Consider the following 21,377-nt stretch of genomic DNA (forward strand, 5'->3'; position numbering starts at 1 on the left):
CCGAGGCCTATATACACATTATAAATGACAATTATATAGTTTAATACACATGTACATAAATATGTGTTTAGAAAGAGTGAGATCTACGCTCAACACTTAAGGGGAAAATGCGTTGTCTTTACAATGTTATTGAATGGAACCACTGTATCCTAAAACAGGAAACTGCATCTGTGTAAACTGTGCATCACTGTTAAAAAATAGTATTTGAGAGAAAAAAAAACTTATTGCATGTATTCATGTCTCACTCTGACTCTGTGTGTTTTAAAGTAAAGTAGTTTTCATGAATTATAGCGATCAGCTTGAGGTTATATCAATTCTAGATAACAAGGCTTTTTTATGATTAAATATTACTTTTTAAAAAAAGCACTAAAGTATGAACCCTGATTGGCATGAAAAAGTCTGGTTTGCTGCATTCTTAAGTTTGGTTGGAAGCACATGAGACACCTCGGTCATTGTCATTTTACTCTTCACTCCTACCCCCCTTGGAGCCAATCAGCCAGACATTTAAATCCAAAACGGTATCAATGAGTACACAGAGGGTGGTCTGCAACATTTCCCATTCAGATGTAAAGGCATTGTCAACCCTTGCCATTGTAAAGCTATTGTAACCTCCCTCCCCCACCCCGATAAACTGATCACATGTAAATCATTCCTGTACCAAAAGGACCAGTTCAAGCACACTATCGATGCAAACCCCCCCCCCCCCCCCCCCCCCCCCCAACCAAAAAAAGAGGACAGGACATATAATTGTACAAGGCCTTACATTGTTAGACAAAGGCAGGTTTAATTAGAACTAATTACACACAAAAATAAAATACTCTTACAAAATGATAGTGTTAACATACTTAAAATTGCATCAGTCAGCTATGAGAGATATAGTCCTGCTAGTGGATCATGCCATTTAGGAGAGGGAAAAAAACAAAACAAAACAGCGGCATCCCCTCAACTTTGACTCGTTGAATAAAAAGTTCAGTTTGATGGGAGGCAGCTGTGGGGCACTGCTGAGCGATGTGGCGTAGGAACAGACAGTAGGGTGATCAGCTTGTGCACTGGGCCGAAGGATGAATTCATATCTGTGGTGGAAGTCGCCATCAAATACACACGGCGACCTCATTCTGTTTGTGTGCAATTCAAGAAAAAAACTTTTTCTACTTTAAGTTAAAAGATAAATTACAGTTTGTTTGATCCACACACAGACAAACAATTTCTTATTACTGTACAAAGCACCGTCTGAGGACACTTTCACTCTGCACACGCTTGTGAAAGAAGCCCCCCCCCTCATAATTTTTTCTAAAAGTGTATGCAAAAGTTGAGTACAGTCTGCGGTCTTTAGAGATTGAAAGACAGGCAGCATCTTTTTTTTTTCCTTAAAAAAAACAAACATTCAAGAGTTTCATTTGTAGTTGTAGAAAAAACGACCCCCCCCCCCGTTTCCTCATAAACAGGACTGTGTAGCAGGCTTAAAACAGGACCTCGTCTCATTCAGTTCAGTCCTTTCAACCAAAAGCACACGCGGACACATGCAACTACTGCCGCATGTTAACGGTCTGCTGTGGGCACATCAAAGCAAATGACAACTTTTTTTTGTTTTTCTATCTTTCTTTTTTTTTCCTTCTTTTTTCTTTGAACCCCTTAACATTAAGGAAAATGACAAATGGTTAGTGTTAGTTTCCAACCAAACCGACGTCGCAAACTACATATGACATCTCCTGAGAATGTGGCAAGTTAGAGCTCTTGAGGCCACAAAACAGGTACGAGCACGAGTAGTGTTCCGTGCACTTAAAGCAGTAGTCCGTCAGTGAGCCGGGTTGCTGATATAAAAACAAACGTTAACGCTATTTAGCACCGCACGAGTGGAAGGTGGAACGGGGTCTTCTCTTTTTCAGTATGACACAGAGGCAGCACGAAGTAGAACCACGGTGGACTTAGGGTTTTTTTAAATAAAAAAACTCAACACCGTACGCAGCTCCAGGATGAAATCAGTAGAATTTAAAGGGTCAGCTCTTTATTTGCTAAGATCCACTCTTTCAAAAATGATTATGGCACTCTGAGGACATTTGTTTGAGTAATTTTTGCCCTTTTGAGACAAACCTCCCCGTGTACCACGCCGGAGATTTAAAAAATAAACCACAGCATCCTTTAGTAAAATTCAGTCAAGCCTAACCCTTGCTCTCACAAATCGTCGATAATTCCATCATTTAAAACGTAACAGTAACGTGTCAAAGATTTTATTTGTCTCAAACATTGGAAAGGGGGTTTCTGAAATATAACAGCAATAAATTATATATATTATATAGAATATAATGTGTGTTCTTTTTCCCTGTTATACAAAAATATCACATTTCAAGCGACTCATTCATGTGCTCATTCTCAAGTCAAATGTGTGAAACAGGGGCTTCTGGGAATGCAGCGCTCAGGAGCGGAAGGTCCCTCTGCTGTTGTCTTTGGAGAAGGTTGTAAACAGTCGGTAGCACCCCCCCACCCCCCACCCCGCACATCTTTTTCTTGGCATCACAGATAGCGCCGGCGCGATGGCCTCGAGGCACCAAACAGCCCGGGTCATGCACGCTGTCCAGATTTAGTGTTTCCAAGTGGTGGCGGAGACCGATCATAACCCTGTCCTATAGCGAACAAACCGGTCCTGTGAATGCGGTTATTGTTTTCAGAGTGGGCTGACCTGTTCTGCGTGGTAAGAAGGAGCCTTTTGCTACATGTAGTAAGGTCTACTTTGTGTTTAAATGCTAAAATGAACTTAGAAAAAGTTAGTAAATAGTCTGAGTTATTAGCAGCCGAAGGGATCCTTTTCAATCAATTAAAAAAAAAAAAAAGATACTAAGGGCTTGAGGGGTTTGTATCAATACAACCCACAGTCATGACATTTTCTGGTCCACCCTCCCTTAGCCCAGCCATCAGAGTATGAGCATCCCCTGCTGAAGCAAACATCCATGAACCCCCCCCCCTTTCTGAATGGACTGATTTGTGGACGGTGGCTCATCATGGTCAAACTATGTTGCCTCTGGTTGTTGTTGTTGACTTCCGCACGCGTCGGTGACTCACTCCACGGCGAAGCCGCACGTCTCTTCGATGGCAGTGAGCAGCTTGTCGTAAAGTTTGTCGTAGTGCTCGTAGGGTGGAATGTCAATCCGGTTGAAACTGGAAAAACAGGAGAGGGAAACAGGCCTTAAGATAGTGGCAAACCCCTATACAAGCGGAACAAGAACAATGACTTGTCTAACTATTTGTACACACAATAGTCCCACTCGTGACATTCGTGCTGGAGGAGTGCGTTACAAAGAAAGTGCAACACAACCCGAATAAGAAGTTCATCTCGCTCCCACACGGCGGCATGATAGCATAGAAATCATGTCATAGGCCAAATCAAAGCAGATTTGTATTGATGGAGCATTTTCTCATACTGTATAGGCTCACACTGATTCATTGTTTTAATCTGCGTTATAGCTGATATCAGAAATTCAGGAATTTCTTCCACACTTGTAAGATATAAAAACCGAGTCCTGGTCATAAGGGCTGATTTTTTAAGGTAAGATTAAAAATCGATGGTGGATGGAAAAATGCAATTGATTAAATGCTGAAAATGACGCCCCTGAATCACCATTGTGGTTACATTTGGAAACTAAAAATGCCAACATTTGATCAACATCTAAATGTGGTGCGCTGGTTGACTTTTAATATGAAAGTTAAATGATAGATTCTCTGTTCGCTGTTTGATCATCCGTCGTTACTCTCTGCAGTAACAGAGCCACCCACAGAAACAAAGATCCCACCCACCCTGCACACAGACTGTTCGCCCTCCAGCTGTCTGACAAGCGTTATCGCAGCATGAGCTGCGAGACTACCAGACTCGTTCTTCCCACAGGCCATCAGACTGCTCAACTCGCTCATGAAAATCTTGACCATGTTTTTCTTGGCGTGTTTGTTAAAAAAAAACAGCAAATGGAGGGTGGAGAACTTCACTTTCACTCTTCTGAGCACTGCTTGTTGTATGGTCTGATTGGCAATAAAGTTAAGTTTGACTTTGACTAACGTCAGTTAAGGACGTTTCATTTTTTCTGCTCCACAAAATTCAAACGTTTCAGTCGGATTTTTGCTGTCTGGGATATCATCACGAAAGGGTGTGAACGTCCCAAAAACTCACCGGAACAGGCTGTGTGAGTTCAGTAGTTACCATGGAGATCTAGCAGGGTTAAAAGGGAGCCACCGATGTGACACTAAAAACTCTGACGTTCGGCTCAACTTAGCTCACCAAGTCATTAATCCCACTTCATAGTACATCCGACAGAGAGCCCACCAACACCACAAGCTTAAGAATGAATTGGGAAAGCAAGAAAGCAAGTGAGTGTGAGCAATAAAATCTTCACAGCGGCTACATTTAAAGACGCAAATAAAAACACCCACAACCCGTAAAAAATGTGTCAAATCAACAGATTATGAGGCAATGCAGCTGAAGTGCACTTCTTAGTTTGACTGCTCTGCCGCATGACCAGTGTGGGCCGCTTTGAGATGGCTCAGCAGTACTCTGCAGCACTGTGTCTGTGATAAGAAGCTTCTAGAAATGTGACCGTTCCCTTACCAGGTGTGGGCTTTAGGCAGGTTGTTGGTGCTGGCATCAATCTGGTGGATAGTGAAGAGTCGTGGGCCGGCGGCGCCTGTAGGAAAAAACAAATCAAGCGAAACAGACCTTTAACACAAGCGCACAGCAGAGGACCATCTGTGCTCGGCAGCTGCGAACAGATTGGGGTTTGGCTACAAACAAACCTGAGCGGGTAGCGGGGGACACAAATATTTGCACTGACATTTGTTTAAAGCATTTCCAATGCATACAGAGACCGGAAAGTTTTCAATCTTCAACATTGATTATTCAGCACAGGTTAGATTTCACATTCAGATTTGAAACAGCTTATGAAATTGCATTTATTATTCCAGAGATGCACAACAATACAATCAGAAAGAGAGAAAATGTGTGGAAAGCAACAGGCAGAAAGCATCTGGAAAGATAGCCGTGGACTGTGTTGTGTTGTCTCATACGTAACATGTTGACACTCTTGAGACCTGACACAGTTCTGAAAATGATAGACTGACCTACATATGTGCTGCTGAAGCGTTATAACAAACCATTAAAGGAACAAAAATCAACATGAGTGACTCATGCTTTGTTCAGTTCCACAAAGCACTTGTCATTCTGCAGTTTTCTCGCATTTGATCTTTTATAACTGAAGAGAAATCTCTTTATTCTGTTAAATAATCAGATGACTCAGTACCGTATTTGCATTCATGCACTGCTAAAAGTCCCCCGACTGCAGCCTGGTGTTCATCCACTAAAAGGCCCATTTTGTATGCAAGACCTTTTGGATCTGCTGCTGTTTAGCCTGAGAAAGACAGCCATGTTACGTAAGGTGTGGAAGGGTGCCGTCTGCCAGTGGATCACCTTGTACTCATCATGCCTGGGTGCTCTGTGTCTGGCCAGCGCTCTCTGCCAGGACAGACTCACTGAACCACAGCGCTACGTAGGCAGAGGGGTTCATTCCAGGTCAGTGCAACCCAGAGACACACACCAAGATCCAAAGATATTCGAACATACACGCCAGACTGTGTTTACAGAGGCCGCCAATGTCAAGCTCCAAAAAAAAAAAAAACTACTCTACTGAAACTACACAGCCTGGCTAATATTTAGAATCTTGTCCCCGGTGTTATTACCTTGGAGGGCCTTAAAGCCTTGCAGGGGAACTCTTGAGGAACCTGTGACAAACTGCAGCAGCCGGGCTCTGCGCTCCTCATCGAAAGACTCCACGGCTTTCCAGAACCATTTAACGATGTTGCTGTCTGCTGTGCAGTGCTTAAGCCGCGTGTTGGACTTCCAGTCGTTGATGTCGATTTTACCCAGACCGCACACAATCAGCTGAGGGTACAGAAAACATTTCAGGGCGTTAAGATTGGAAAAGAAAAACCCCAGAAAACAATACAAACTTGCGGGTAAACTCAAGCAATACGTCATCGACACATGAATGTGGACGGAGCTGAGGTACCTCTAGCTCCTTCTCATCGAAAGCCTTGAGCAGGTGTTGGGGGATGACCTCGTTGAAGCCCTTCTGCAGAGCCAAGAACTGGGCCTCGATGCCTCGCAGAAAGCGCCAGTTGACGTAGAGGCGGACGTACTCTTTCTTGGTATCCTGGGAGACGGGGATGCTTTTACCGTTGGGCTTGAGTTCGTGCTGGATGATCTCCCCATAAGCATTGTGCTCTACACAGAAGGTGTGGTCCAGCACACCTGTGATGTCGTTGTCCCTGGTGACAGATGTTCCGATGATTGAAAAAGAAAAAATAAGGAGAGATGGGTGAGATAAATGTGCACAGCTATTTGCTCTGATATATATGTGTATATATTATATATTATATTATAATAATATTATATAGTATTATAATCATATATTATATATTATATATATATATATGATATAAATATATATATATATATAAAAAAAGGTGCATCTGGTTTAACTCTCTTAAATTGTCCTTATGAGTGAATGTGAGCGAGTGTGTGGTTGTTTGTCTCGTTTATCTCTGTGTGGCCCTGTGATGGACTGGCCTGTCCAGGGTGTACCCTGCCTGCTGGGTGGCTGCTGGGATAGGCTCCAGCCCCCCCGTGACCCGACCGACGGATTCAGCGGGTATAGAAAATGGATGGATGGATGGATGGTTTAACTTGTGAGCATTTTCAACTGCTTAAGAGATCACTGATGTAGAAGTTGGACGTGACCCCTGGGGGGCGCTGTCTTCAAGGTAAGAGAAGAGGTTTAGATGCAGGATGCTGATATATCTACAGATAACTACTTTCCCCCAAGTTTTGGTTGCATCAATGACCAGAACACAGGAACTCTGAGCATCATATTAGGATAAACACATTGTAAAGATATAGAAATGCTTTATATTCCTACATAAAAGTCTCTCTTGTCATGACTTTGAGTAAAATAGGTCTTGTACGTACAGGATCCAAACAAGGCTGTTGTGCAGGTCGGGGTCAACGGACTCCATGTCGTCCAGGGTGATGGGTTTACCCAGCAGCTGTTTGTAGAAGGGTAAAGTGAAGCCCCCGTCTATGTAGTGGCCATGGAACACCGCCATCCCCATGATCCGGCCCACAAAGTGAAAGTATGACAAGTGCTCCTACAGGGAGAAGAAATCACTTTCATTTTCCAAATGACAAGATAGCAGCAAAACCTCAAAGCATGTTTTGAACATTCATTAAACCTACACAAACCCTCTGTGGCCCGGGGGGGGGGGGGGGCGCGTTCCTAAGACCGTACAACATGAAATGTCTCTACGTGATCATAGCTGTAAATAACCAGATAGGAAGAGTCCAAATATAACAGTTTAACAGCTGCTTCACTCAGGCAGACATCTTCCAACGAGATCATTCCCACTCTCTGGTCCGCTATAGTTCAGTGGACCGATGCCAACTCAAACAGAGTGATAAAGCTGTGTTAGATGAGATCAAATATTGTTTGGCCCGAGGTGGTGTCTGCTCTACTCCGAAACACTCAACGACATGGTAACAAATGCCATTTTAATGCACATGTTTGCACCACGCTTTAAAAGGAAGAAAAATCTATAAAAAATAACATGTTTCTCCTCCAGTTAAAAATAAATAAAACTGCAACAGGCAGTTCTTAAAAAGACCCTTAAAATTATTTAAAGGAGGAAGTGTCTGGAAGCAGTGCTGCATTTTGAAGCTCATTCCAGTGGTGAGTGCGTGAGCCTCAATTTGGTTCAGGGCTGGTGCCAGAGCCAGTTCTAAGGTTGGGTTCCAGCCAAAGATAGAAAAAAAAAAAGAAATAAAAATGTGGGTCGCAGCTAAGAGCTGGTTTGATTTTCCACTGCCAGAGAGCCACAACAGAGCCACGCCGTTACATCACCTAAAAACGTTTCTCCCAATACATGTTTGACTCTCCCTCTAGCAGATTCTGATTTTTTATTTTTTTTTGTAGAGGACCACGGTCCAGGAATACAGATGATCTTCAAAGATGTCAGCGTTTGTCTCGTTTCCCTGCAAACCGACATGTCTCATTCTCACCAGTTCAGCCTGGAAACACCGCTCCAAACAACAGTGGCCGTTTGTGAATGCTCACCAAAGCTGACCGGTGTTTCCAAACGCTCGCCGTTACTTATGATCGCCCTTTCAAACAAACAAGTAATAAAACCCGCCGTCTCCAGTGCGACCTTTAAGCACCGAATGATGATATTAAAACATCTGTAGCTGCACACGGTGATTGTCAGTGCAGCTTTAAGGGGTTCATCGGGAAGTGTTCACAGATGCAACTGCAGATGAAAAACAATTAACAGCAGGACAGTGAGAGGAACACTGAGCTCATGTTCCTCCTCTGCCGCCTTGACTTCACATCCATGTTGCAGCTCAGTTTTTTTGCTGCTCTTTCTTGAAGTAAATCAGACTAGACGCTGCACTAGCTCTGGATTTTTATTCTTTTTTTTTTAAATCACATTTTGCTCTGATCGGCTGACATAAGCAGTCTTTCTCTCTGGACCAGCTCTGGAAGTCCCAAACAGAAAGAACTGGTTCGAAAAAATAGGCCTTTCCAGCTCTGGAACCGTTTTGGTGGAAAAAGCGCCACAGTCGCTGCATCACACAGTCGTTGTCCTTTAAAAGTGTTTTTTTTTTTTTTTGTGGTGAGACGGCAAAGTAGTTTCTGTCTTTCGGCACACTGATGTCCGTTCCTTCTTCACAACATCCTCACTATATAAACCATGTGAGCGTTTTATGTCAGGAGGAGTAGGTCTGTGCCTTCTTTAGTCCAAAGCTCGTCCTAATCAGAAATTTAAGACTGCGGTGACCAGGGAGGGTCTGAATATTAGAAAATATTATCCGATAGTTCAAAGGGCTGTGTGAAGCAATGAGGACAGCAGGCTGCTTACTGAGTGGACACAGGAAGATGAAAGGTGTTATTTCCACCCTCATGATAGATAATCAACCACAAACCAGTCGGTGACCATGTGCCGTTTTCCACTTTCAACTTTCTAAAGTTTGCTTTAAACTGACATCATAAGCAGACACAGTTTGCGACTCACAGGATTGACGGCAGAGTCGGGGTTAATCTGCAGCGTGTAGATGTCATCCCGTGAGTACTGGAACAGGCCGTAGTACGGGTTCAGCATCTCATGCGACAGCAGGTAGAGCCACTCCCTGCACATGGGCGACACGCGGGGAAGGGAGGGGGGTTAGAGGAAAGATGAGGACGACATTAGATGCCACGTATACCCACTGGGCTGTAATTTTAAATGTAGAAAATAGAAACCCTCGTGATGAAGAAATGGCCGGGCCTGGAAAGGAAAAACAACGGCGAGCAGGAGGAAGCTGCATAGAGCATTTACAAAGAGTTTCGAGGATTCGTCCTTACCTGGCCACTCCGCCGTAGTCGAGCCCCTCTTCGCCTCTGAACTTCACCATTAGCCTTTTCCACAGGTCCTTCGGCCTCATCTTCATCACCTGCCGATACGACTCCTGTGAGACGTACAGAAACACCTCATCAGTGACAGCAACAACGCTTACCGTGCCAGATCCTGACGGAGAACCATCAGCTTTTGTATGGCCTCCAATAAAAATAAAAAAAAACAGCCTCTGCATGTCTGAGAGCACATTCAACACAGCAGAAAATGAGGATTTCAAAAGATACAAAGATTGCTCTGTTCTGAAAGCAATGATTGTTTAGCAGTTATGGAAGGAACAAGAAATCTGCAATGTGGTGTTACAGCAGTCATTTAAATTTTTTTTCCCCCTCTGTTGTGATGCCGAGATGTCTCCGCCTCAGCCAGAGCTCATCCCACGTGCACACGGCTCACGGTGTCAGGGGGAGGACTCATTTAAAGTGGATCAGGAGCAGTTATAATAAACACTGCCATAAGACTCTAATAACACGGCCACTTCCGCTGCCAGGCCCCACTATGCCCTCAAGATGGAGCAGACAACTGAGGGGCGCTGAGGGAAAAATGGGAATGTCTTATCTCCACCAAAAAAAAAAAAAGTACAGACGGCTCTGACAGTCGTCCGGCTAACACTTTCCTATTCAGTCATAATTTAATGCTTCTGTTGGTCTGGAGAAGCTATGCAGTTATGTCTCGCTCAACCTCAAAACGTCCTCTGCCTCCACACCCACCCCCTATCCTCCCACCCTCTCTTACACTGAGATCAGCCAACAAAAATGTCTTCGTCCAGATTAACAGACGCGCCCGTTCCAGCACATTCCAGCGCATATTTTATGAGGGTCAGGCAGTCTGTTGCAGGTGGTGTTGTTCTGATGGAGGCCCTGCAACTCCTTGATGCAGGAATATATATATATAGACATTTGTTGTATTTGGCGCTATATAAATAAAAATGAATTGAATTGAATATATATATGTATATATATATATATGTATATATATATATATATATATATATATATATATATATATATATATATATATAAAAAATAAAATAATTCCCCCACTGAGAAAATCATCCTCCCAAAACATGAGATCTGCTTCAGATTTTGAACAGTGCATTGGCACATCATAGATAACTGTTTGTGAGAGAAATCCCTTTCACAGCCAAACTGTTTGGGCAATGACCAAAAACAGGGGGAGACGAAAGCCTTTGGAAATAACCTGGATAACTGCAAGGAACGCTGCGGGTACACAGTGATTAAATATTGTGTAGGTGGCTTTTATTTACGAGGCAGAAAATCTACTTGCTTGGTTAGAAACTGAATTTTTGCTCAGTTGCATTTAAAAAAAAGGTTCTTTGTTGGCTGCAGTTCTGATGAAAAAAAAAAAAAGGATCAGGTGGTTTCACACATGCTCTAGCTGTGACAACTGAATTTCCCTCTGGGGTAAGTTATGTACCAGCTTTTGAGTGCCTTTAATAACAGCAATAACAACAGGCAGCGCGTTTAGATGGTTAACGATGGGATCACAGTCAAAGCTTTCCATTCTCACCTCAAAGATCTCCTCACGGGACACCTCGATGCGACAGTGGCCAGCCTGAGGCTGCTGCTGGGACAGTTCTTGACGGAGGATCTTAAGCTTCTGAACAAGGTCCCTCTTGTACTTGGGCACCGTGAGGCACTCTGCCTCCTCTGGGAGCTGAGCGGGGGACACCAGAGCCTGCTGGGCCTGATCCTTCATCTGGTTCTGACGACTGAAGAGCGGCGATGGTGGAGGAAGCAGAAGCGAGCCAAGGCAGAGAGACGGAGAGGCAGAGGGGGGCAGATGACAAACATGTTGAGTCTCGGTTGTACCAATATTGTCAACAAAACAAAAATCGCTCGCGAGGCAAAGGTAAACTAGCGCTGGTGCAGAAATAACAAGAGGAAAGCCAAGACCTCAAAACACAGCTCTCTAGTCTAGAGTTCTTTTCTCTTTCCTTTGCTGCGAGCAGGCAACCAAGAGTAAACACTCTGAGGTCATCTGGGAAGCACATCAAGTCAAACAGCTGCCTCAGCCGCTCACACACAGACACACAGACAGACAGACACACAGACATACTGTAGGTGGAGGTGGATTACTGAAGCTAAGGCATCACCTTCATTCACTCACCGCCGCAGCGACACATCATTCTCCCTGCTTCTCTGCTCCAAGCATGGCAGAACTAAAACAACTTTTTTTTTTTTTTTTTAAATAGATGCTCGTGACTTATGTGCACTTGAGCTAATGGAGACTCAGCGAGGCCACCTCTAACAGGCACACCGGTGCCGTCTGACCAGTCCGAACGTGTGTGTATAATGTAGGGTCAAAATTAAGCATGACCATGCGTTCTTTCCATTGGCCTGCAGGGGGCAATAGTTAAAAAAATAAATAATTCAAAGACAAAAAAAGGCAAAGAGGGTAGACTTGTCACTTAATTCATTACCTCATTAAGCAAGCTTCTGCTTACTTCATGGTCTCCATCACTAGTTTAAAGTGGTTTTCAGCACATCGTCGTGTGCATTTTGGAAATTTGGGCCTCATTTGAAATATAATAGAAGATATAACGGGGTACGCTAAAGGGAAAATTAGCAATTTGCAAGTCTCCAATATACTGGTGAGTGAAGTTGCAGATGATTCTCGATAAGATCCCTCCCGTTCTATGTGAAGCTTGCGTGTTCTCCCTGCGAGTGCATGTGTGGGTTCTCTCCTGGTGCACCGGATTCCTCCCACCGTCCAAAAAACATCCCCGTTAGATGAATCCGTGATTCTAAATTGGCTGGAGGAGCGACTGCGAGCGGGCACGGTTGTCGGCCCTGCGATAGACCGGCGACCTGCCCGGGGTGAAGCCTGCCTGCTGAGATAGGCTGAGCGAGGCTCCAGCTCCCCACCGCCCGCGACCCTGAGAGGACGGAGTGCTAATGGGAAATGAATGAGTGATGAGTTCAAAAGCTTGAAAGGTGAAGAAAGGCGAAGGAACGCTTCTTACTTGAGATTTTTTTTTTTATAGGCGTGTACTGCTGAATGAGGAATACATCTTTTGAATCGGGTTTAGTCAGAAGGCAGCACACGCTGGGACAGTTTGAAGCACACAACACACACACACACACACAAAATCAAAGACCCTTTATGGGGCCGGCACTAAAGGATTATTTCCACAGTGGCCTTTTGCACTTCAGTGGGGGGTGGCAGGCATGCTCACCCCAGAGCAGGGTCATAAACACCACACTGTAGAGCTGAGAGGAGAAGGTGGTGGAAGTGAAGGATGTAATACTCAAAGTGCCGCCCAGGTTCAAATAATCATTGTTGTACTGACTTTTATCAGGTAGTTACATCCAATGAGTTTTTTTCTCTCTCAATGGATCCAAAGGAAAAAATCCAGCAGTCAGCTCACTTCATGATAGAACAGTTTGAGTTCATTTAGCTTAAGGTTGTTACATTAAAGTATGCTCCCAACAGCCTGCATTCTCCCTCACCACAGTGACCACCTCTCTTTAGCAAAGTGACTCGGTTTTCTGTGCAGCAGAATCCAATTTGGCTTTTCAATCACTTCCTGCTATCCCAGAGAGCCACAGGGCCCCATAGGACGCCCGAGACCTCCGCATGAATCCCTTTTATTTCCTGCAGACTAGACTCAGTAAGAGGGAAGGCGCGAGAGGGAGAGGAAGGGCAGGAAGGGCAGGAAGGGCACTCTCCTGACGGCACCCAAACACGGCGGACAGCTCAGAGGGCCGGAGGGAAGAAAAGGGAGAGGAGGCACGGAGCATCCCTCCCTGCACTTTCGCCCATAAATCAAAAGTTGCTGCTCTGTCTCTGTCTCTCTCGTAGCTGCAGGCCCCACAGCTCTCTGTTCTCTTTCCAACGGCTTACTGATGACCACGAGTCTGGTGCATGTTACCTGAAGGCGCTCACTACAGAGAAAGAGACGCAGCGGCGAAAGCAGCGCTTTTGACAAATGTGACAAATCACAAACATCTATAGCTGCAGTTATTTTTCTTATGCGACAGTACAGAGGCAACCCCACTGCCAGGTCTTTGAAGCAGACACGATCAGTTACCTTCTGTGGTATGACAGCACAGGAGGGGTGAAAATGTCTGAAATCCCTGACCTGATAAAAGGCAGATGTCTTGACAGAGATCCATGAGGTCTGATTTATTTTCCAGACTTTTGTCACAAACTAGAGTCACTCCAAAGCTAGGACAGACACTAAACTGAAAAAGTCAATACATCATATATTACACGGTTCATAAAAATTAAATTAAACTAAACCATATGAAGATTTCCAGAATCTCAGGCCCTTAATCTAACTCTGATATAGCAACGGCTAAATGCTTCCTTCCAAACACCTTCCCAGAAAGATTATCTCCTCACAGCACAAGCAATGTCAAAATTGTGTTTTTTCATGCGATTTTCACACACAAAATCAAAACAAATATGGAGTTCAAAGCTGCACCTTTGAGAGTCTGTTCGGAGGGCAATGGGGAGGGGGGGGCAAATCCAAAACATGTTCTTTGATCCATCAGCACAGGAAAGAGAGAAACCCGATCCGCGCGTCGATGCATTCCGTCTCTCTCTGCGCCGAGAAGGAATGAGGTCAGGCGGGGGGAGGCCCATCAAGACACCCATACACGTCTTCACCTTTGTGGAGCAAGGACCTATGGGTAATTCTACTGCTATTGCCGCACGGTATATATTTGAACAGCTGCACGGGGAGAAGAAACTCTGAGCATGTGCGTCCGCACACGCAGGCATGTGCCAAGCAGAGCAGCGCAAACCAATACACACAAATGTGCACACGTGGACGCGCGCACACACAGTTCATTCACTGACTCGGGCATTGAATTTTTGAATTTATGCTTGGTTTCCTGGACGTAAGACGCTCCGAAGCCACAGACACGCCAGCCTTGGTTTCCACTCTGCTATGTGATGTCTGGCCAAAGGCAGCTTTGTGACCGATTGTGTGCTAAAACGCCTTCGTGATTAAAACCTCTGCAGGGCCGAGGAATGTTTGAATTGTTGTGTGGAAAAAAAGGATGTGGGGGAGTGAACCATGTATGCATTTCTGTGTGTGTGTGTCTGTGCTCTTGCAGGCACTTGCTCAGGACTACGCTGAGTGTTGAACCTCTACAGGTGGTCAACACACTTTGGCACAGTATCCCAGTGTAAAACATTGACTGAGGGGGAGGCAAAGTAACTAAGTGTATGAATGATGTCCAGCTGTGTGTGTTCCAGTCTGTGTGCAGAGGGTAGTGCTGGCACGAAGCCCAAACCTCACCTGACATTTTGACTTTCGATGACTCCTCGAGAACCATTGGGGCTTGGACTGCAGACACAAAACAGGTCTTGGTTTTATACAAACAAGCAATTTCACCGTTTGAAATTTTTCAGTTTTCATTAATCATCTTACTTTAAGACTAGATGCAGGTTAGCTGAGAGGCGCGGGTCGGTGAACTGCGTGGTTCGGTTGTTGTGGTCGACAAAGTAAACCCTCCCTGTGGCAGTGTTCCGTATCTCCCACCCTGGTGGTAGAGGACCCAGTTCCTCGCAGTTCACATTGCTCAGATCTCTGAGGCGCAACAGAGAGAGACGCACGCACACAATAAAGCGTTAGTATGTAAGAATATATGGAAAAACAGAGGCAGAGCAGGGTGGGACAGTGGGAAAGATGGACAAGGCTCACACATCAAACTGCAGTTCTAGAACATACCAAAGCGCTGACTAACTGGACAGCAGCATTCTGAGACGTCTGAGAAACCGCTTTTATTCTATTTTTCTCTTCCCTCCATCTAAATTATTTACTACTGCCCCGCAACCATTTTTTGCTCAACTCCATGGAGCCCGAGAGCTTCAGAAAATTCTGCAGGCTTGCTAGGCTGCTGCTAACTTGGTAAGTTGTGACTTTACCATCAGCCTCTATCTAAGACAGCAAAAAAGTCCTCCATCTCATATACTTTGAGTGCTGGGAAGAAGTGATCTGTCACGACACACAAGCATGTGTAGAAAGATGTAGCACAGGGCTTGTGCAAGAAGGCCGAACTGCACCCGGAGCCCCGTGATATGACTCTTCTCACATCTTATGAGACTCCTAATCAGCTGCAGGTTTACCAGCGAGCAACAAGGGGACCTGGAATTAGCCCGCCACGACACAGTCTACGGGTAGAGCCAGTAAATTCAGAAAGGCTGTGAAGTTCGTTTAATATAAGATTTGTGCACATTTTTCCATTTCAGAATTCCGTGCATTTCCAGACTCAAACTTCCAGTTTTTTTCATTCCGTTTTATGGGCTAAGTTATAAAATATTTGCCAGAGCACGGTAGTTTGGGGTACTGTCGCACGTTCAAACAATAAAAGCACAACCAAACCATTGCTCGGCCTAAAATGCAAGCCGCGGTGCTACGAAAGGGAGTAAGCCAACAGGTGCTACTTATTCTCCTGTTGCCTCCCTTCAACATAACGAAAATGCAACCATATATGTCTCTTATTGATAAAATAAAGCATAAAAAAAGGAAAAAAGTTCAATATTCACAGTTTTTTCAATGTTCGGTCTCGTGTATCTCCACAGTATAGACGGTGGACGAACCAAGATGCAACATGACGGTGGCAATGTCCATCTTTCATGTAAAAGCCATGTGAAAAAGCTCTCCGCTCGTTTTAATGCATTCATTTTTTAGGAATTAGGAGTAAAAACAGAATGGGAATATGATCGGAATAACAAAACAACATAAAAGTAATACAGGCTACTTCATAACACAATATGACACAACATCTCTGTCTAGAGAATATACCTGGGTACCCTAGGGTCGTGCCACGTGCTGACACCTGTCTGAGTGTGGAGAAAGTAAACTTGGCCTTGCTGTGTCGTCCTTTGCTCTGAAAGCAGGCAGAAAAAAAAGCATCAAAAGGGGGGTTAAACGCGTTCTCTCAACCTTGGCATCAAGTGTGCTGACTGTCAAAACATTGAAATATATTTCAAAACGAAAGGGTGTAAATCAAGTGCCACGTGTAGACAGAGTGTGCTCAATCTGTCTACGTAGGAGAGTGATCAGACAGATGGAGATGAAAGGGCTGCTTGACTCAGTGGAGTTCCCAAAAGACAGCCAGGAAGAGGCAGAGGAGGGAGGAGGTGAGAGACAGGGTGAGGAACATTGGAGAGGAAGAGAGGGGAGACGTGGGGTGGTGGTGAGTGGGGCTGGATGTCTGATTTTCTTTCTGTTGGTGAGCTCATTCATCACAGCCTGACAGAGATATTTCCACAGAAATCCCTGCCAGAGAGCAAGCACGTCGCTGGCATCTCTTTGGGTCCATCACCTGCTCTCACACGCACGCACACGTAAACCTTCAAATCCCCACAGCCGGCCGGCGAGCACGCTATATGTTCAACAAGCAGGGTGACGTCTCAAGACTCGTGTCAGAGCCCCTGAAACATTTTACAGGAACTACACAAGAAACTCAGAACACCCAACATTACTGGCTTTAGAAAGCTGGTGAAATGACTGATTTGTTTCCTTCAGACACAGGTGCCTTTTGCATTAATGCTCCTTACTGCTTTACACACACGCACACGCCAACACACAAAAACCCAAGACATGTACGTGATGTTTGGGGCGAACATAGCGGGGTTACAAGGCACAGGAACAATCCTTAAGGTCCAGAGTTAGAGCTCCATTTCACTGTCCGGGTCTCTTGCGGTGCAGAGGAAGGATTACTGTCTGCGCTTAGTGTTGGATCGGCTCACCAACAGATTTCTGTTTGGCTTGTTAATCAAAAACAAAACATATAAACTAATAAGTTACATTTGAAGCCAAATGTTCTGCCAATGTGTCATCGTTTCAAAGAAAAAGGGGAAAAACAAGCACAGAGAAGAAAGGGGCCTCCTAATCTGAAGGACTGAAGGCAAAGCTGTGATACACGTCTCCGACTCTGGCTCCTAAATCCTACAGAAGATTTTACTGTGAGGATAAACAAAACTCCCTTGGGCTGTGTGGATGGATTGCATGAATGCCTCCGATTGTTTGACCGTGTGCAAAAAAAGGGAAGGGGGGGGTGAAAGGGGTGAATGGCTGCCGCCAGCTTTCAACAGCGAGATCAATTCAATTAGATTGTCTAAAATGGAGCCAGTATTTCAGGCTCCTTGTGAGCAGCACCAACAGAGAGGAACTGCAATGAATGAGGACTTAGATTTGCTGCGTTACTGAGCCCAGTGTGAGGCACACAGGTGGGCTGAAGCGAAAGCAATTAACACAACTGCATCACAATGATGACATCATTCACTGTAGCGTAAGAAGGGCTTTCATAGGAGCGTTAAAATATTCAAACATGTACCCTTCAGCCCTGTAAGAGGGACTCCAAGTCCAAGTGTCCCTGGTTGGCAATCACAGATTTATCAACTTCTTTCACATTGTTTAAGTAAATCAAATTCATTATGTTTGGTGGATGACTTTTACTTTTAAGGTGCGTGTATGTTCATGAATAAAGGGCATGTCCTCTCTGTGGTGCTGTCACCCCACTTACCATATCCCTCAGGGAGGTCCGGGTGCGTGTGCAGGTGGGTCCTGCTCATGTAGTTGCGGTGCCTCTGCGATCGGACCCGTCTTTCTTGGTTCCGTTGGTCGCCTTCGTTAGGCGGCAACGCCGTGGTGGGCGTGGCGCCGTTGGTGCTAACGGGCGTGTTCTCGTCCACGATGCAGCTGAGCGGCCGGCCGGGGCTGGAGTACTCTGACGCAGGCCTGAGAGGGGCAAAATGGGTGAGTCAAAAACCGGAGAAAAAAGATGTGCGTGGCTAAATGAAGGGATGCGGAAGAGAAAAAAAAAACTAAAAACTGAGGACTGAGTAATGAATACAGAAAACAGTGGGAAGAAACACAAGCAGATGCCTGCATGTCCACACTCGTCTGGCTCTTCCACATCACTAAACTTCACTGTCTGAAGCAATCTGTCTGACACCTTTTTTTTTCAGCCCTCTCCAGTCTTCGCTGCAGTTTCCCAATTTGGGAGCACTGAGGTCAGCGATGAGGGTTTGTTTTTATTCTGGTCCACCACCTGGTGTTTCATGCAAGACGTCTGGGCTTAAGTTTCTGTGGGCTGCAAAGTGTACTCACCTGGTAGGCCTCTCCCACTGTGTGGTGCGTGTGATGTGGTTCAAGTACTGGATACGTCCAGACGCAGTCCTCCTCTCCTCCCACCTGGCAGCAGAAAGGCACACAGACACGAGCGGACACAGTTAGGCGACCGCAAAAGCCCCCGAGCAGACCCGCCGCTCCGTCTCACCGCGCGCTAACATTGCACTCTCGTGTGAATCTTATTTTAATATCTCCACGTTTATAGTTGAAGTGAGCGTGTGTTGTTTAGGGATTTTTGCAACAGACACTAAAAGCCAAAGAGATCCCCCCACCCCACCAACTCACCCATCTGGAAGATCGTTGTCAAACAGCCGACTGCAGTCCACCACGGGACCTCCTGTGCCTATGCGGTCCCTCGACTGCAGGCTCACTGCAGGAACACATGGTAGACAGATGCACACACGAGTATTACTAGACAGCAGATCACAGCCGGGGCACAGATATTTTATCGAAAACACAAAGCGGAGCTATATATCTTTATGAGGAACAGGAAAAGGGTTAAAAATATTTTATCAGAGGCACACTAGAGGGTCTGGTTATATTAAACTGCCATTAATTCAGTTTCTTGATTTGTTTTTTTTGTGCGTGTCTGCAGCGAGGATGTGCTTTTTACACTCACACTCACACACACACACACACACACACACACACACACACACACACACTACATTACACCTTTACACTCATTTTTGACCTGTGAATAAATATGTCAGAACAAAAAGAGCAGGGAAGGTCTTTTACAAGCTACGTGACAATAACAAGGGTCTGCCGACGCCAGTCTTTAAGCACGACTAAATACTTTCACTGAAATTACCTTGATATTATGTGCTCTCATCTGTACTCACCTACTATCTGTCCCCTGACCGTGTCACTGTCGTTGGGGCTCAGCTTGTTCAAGTCTAGTCGCTGGTCTGTTTTAAAGGAAAGAGCGGAAAGATTGGAGCGGAGAGAGCACAGTGGCGGAGGACATAATCACACAGAAAGGAAATGAGAAGAGAGAGATGAAAGAAAGAGTAAGAAAACAGGAAAGAAAAGAGTGGAGGAAGGGAGCAAGAAAAGAACAGATTTATCGTGTGAGAAAGATGCATGTAAACCAGCTTGTCTTTGGACCCATTTTTTTTCCCCCTTCTTGGATGAGTCCCATTGCTCTGTATCATTTACATCACTCAGAGTCAGTTCCTCTCTCCCTTATTATCTGTTTCTCATTCCTCTGTCTGCAGACCACAGCTTGGCTGTGCCCTGGAACAGATGGTCTGGTCTGTGGAACAGCCACGGGCTGTAAAAATCTCACTGTGCATCGGTACAGAGCAGGCTTCAGTTCAAATGCAGGGGTCAAACATTTGACAAATTTCAGTACAAAGCCCGCACTATTCCGCTCCGTCTTAGCGTGGACGTGAACTTCTGCCAAAGTCTGGAAACTCTTTGTCTGAACTTCTTAAAGTCTGAGGAATTTGAAAGTGAGGGAGAGAGAGAAAGATCAGAAAGGGGGGAGAAAAAAAAAAGAGAAAAAAAATGTCCAAGCTGCCTGCAGACATGAGAAATGCCACTATCTGCTCTCTCTTGTCTGGGTGTCATGCAGATCAGCTAAGGATGTCTGTCTAGACTAAACGAAGACCAAAACAGGCAACGGTCAAAGCATAGCGAGGCTGGCCGGAGGTCACCAGCCACAGAGAGAACAGAATGCATACACACGTGCAAAAGAGAAAGAAAAAAAGTGCACTCGCATGCATAAAATACTTAAATACTTGCATAGTCACACAGACAAAAAGGAGAGACATTAGCACTCTGCAATTATACGTGGAAGTTACAGTCAAGCGAAGACACTCTGCAATTATACACAAATGTTGCAGGCAACTCAATGTCCTCTCTTGTGGAGGGGACAAGATGGCAACTGCTGGTAAATGCAGACAAAAAAAAGACAGTTGAGAGAATGACAAAGACCACAACAGAGAAAACACTACAAATCTACGCTTACACTTAAATAGCCGTACAATTATGTATGTCTGCGTGAAATGACCGGTTGTCTAGATCAGCAGACGGAGATAGAGAGAGGTTAGTCACAGCGGCATTTCGTTCGTGTGTGTGTGTGTGTGTGTGTGTGTGTGTGTGTGCGTGCGTGCGTGCGTGCGTGCGTGCGTGCGTGCGTGCGTGCGTGCGTGCTGCCAAATCCATGGAGGAGACCGAAGGGGAAACCAAGGGGTGAGGAGGAGGCCAGGAGAAAAAAGGAAATGCAGACGCAAACCACTCACAGCTGTGGCACAAACTTTAGGTTTCCTGTGTCGCTCCAGGAAAACAACAGTGTCAGGAGCTTCTAGGAAATGTAGTGGGATTCGTTCCCGCCCCCCCCCCCCCCCCCCAACAAGCCTGTAGGCTTGCAGAGCAGGTACCGGCTCAGCGTGTAGCCCCCCCCAAAAAAAAAACCCACTCAGGGCTGCTGCAGCTAGTTATGGATGAAGCTCAAATAGGGCAATGGAAGTCTTTCCTTAAAGTCCGAGTTAAGCTACCTGCGATTTAAAATGGGGTGCAAGAAACACCCTTTAAAGGTTTGTTCTTAAGATTCATGCCACCAGATCTTTCCAGTTAGCGATTAGCGGGTGATTTCATATCCACTGGTCAACATTCCCAGATTCTAAAGATCAGCGCACACTGAGCGCTTTCTGGATGCCACAAATGAAAGATGACCACCGACCAAGACTCATGGGGATAACTTAGTAGATCAAATGCAAACGAGCGTAACCTGACTCCAGTCTCCATGGAAACTGCTAAATCTTTATAACTGTAAGAACTC

At 45.2% G+C, this 21,377-nt stretch overlaps 1 protein-coding gene across 1 annotated transcript in view; it reads right to left on the minus strand.

Moving 5' to 3' along the window:
• Positions 1-747: 747 nt before the first annotated feature.
• smurf2 (SMAD specific E3 ubiquitin protein ligase 2) overlaps positions 748-21,377 on the minus strand; it is a 46,571-nt gene continuing 25,941 nt past the window's right edge. Inside the window, exons 5-19 of the mRNA XM_075453737.1 lie at positions 19,435-19,500; positions 18,875-18,959; positions 18,569-18,652; positions 17,982-18,196; positions 16,256-16,340; positions 14,879-15,037; positions 14,747-14,794; positions 11,005-11,206; positions 9,429-9,532; positions 9,100-9,214; positions 7,004-7,182; positions 6,045-6,303; positions 5,716-5,917; positions 4,592-4,667; positions 748-3,153 (exon numbers count right to left, since the gene is read on the minus strand). Coding sequence (XP_075309852.1) covers positions 3,054-3,153; positions 4,592-4,667; positions 5,716-5,917; positions 6,045-6,303; positions 7,004-7,182; positions 9,100-9,214; positions 9,429-9,532; positions 11,005-11,206; positions 14,747-14,794; positions 14,879-15,037; positions 16,256-16,340; positions 17,982-18,196; positions 18,569-18,652; positions 18,875-18,959; positions 19,435-19,500 — 1,979 coding nt within the window. The 3' untranslated portion in view covers positions 748-3,053. The remainder of the gene's footprint in view (positions 3,154-4,591; positions 4,668-5,715; positions 5,918-6,044; positions 6,304-7,003; positions 7,183-9,099; positions 9,215-9,428; positions 9,533-11,004; positions 11,207-14,746; positions 14,795-14,878; positions 15,038-16,255; positions 16,341-17,981; positions 18,197-18,568; positions 18,653-18,874; positions 18,960-19,434; positions 19,501-21,377) is intronic.

This window comes from Odontesthes bonariensis, chromosome 21 (genome assembly GCF_027942865.1).
Source record: "Odontesthes bonariensis isolate fOdoBon6 chromosome 21, fOdoBon6.hap1, whole genome shotgun sequence".
NCBI lineage: Eukaryota > Metazoa > Chordata > Actinopteri > Atheriniformes > Atherinopsidae > Odontesthes > Odontesthes bonariensis.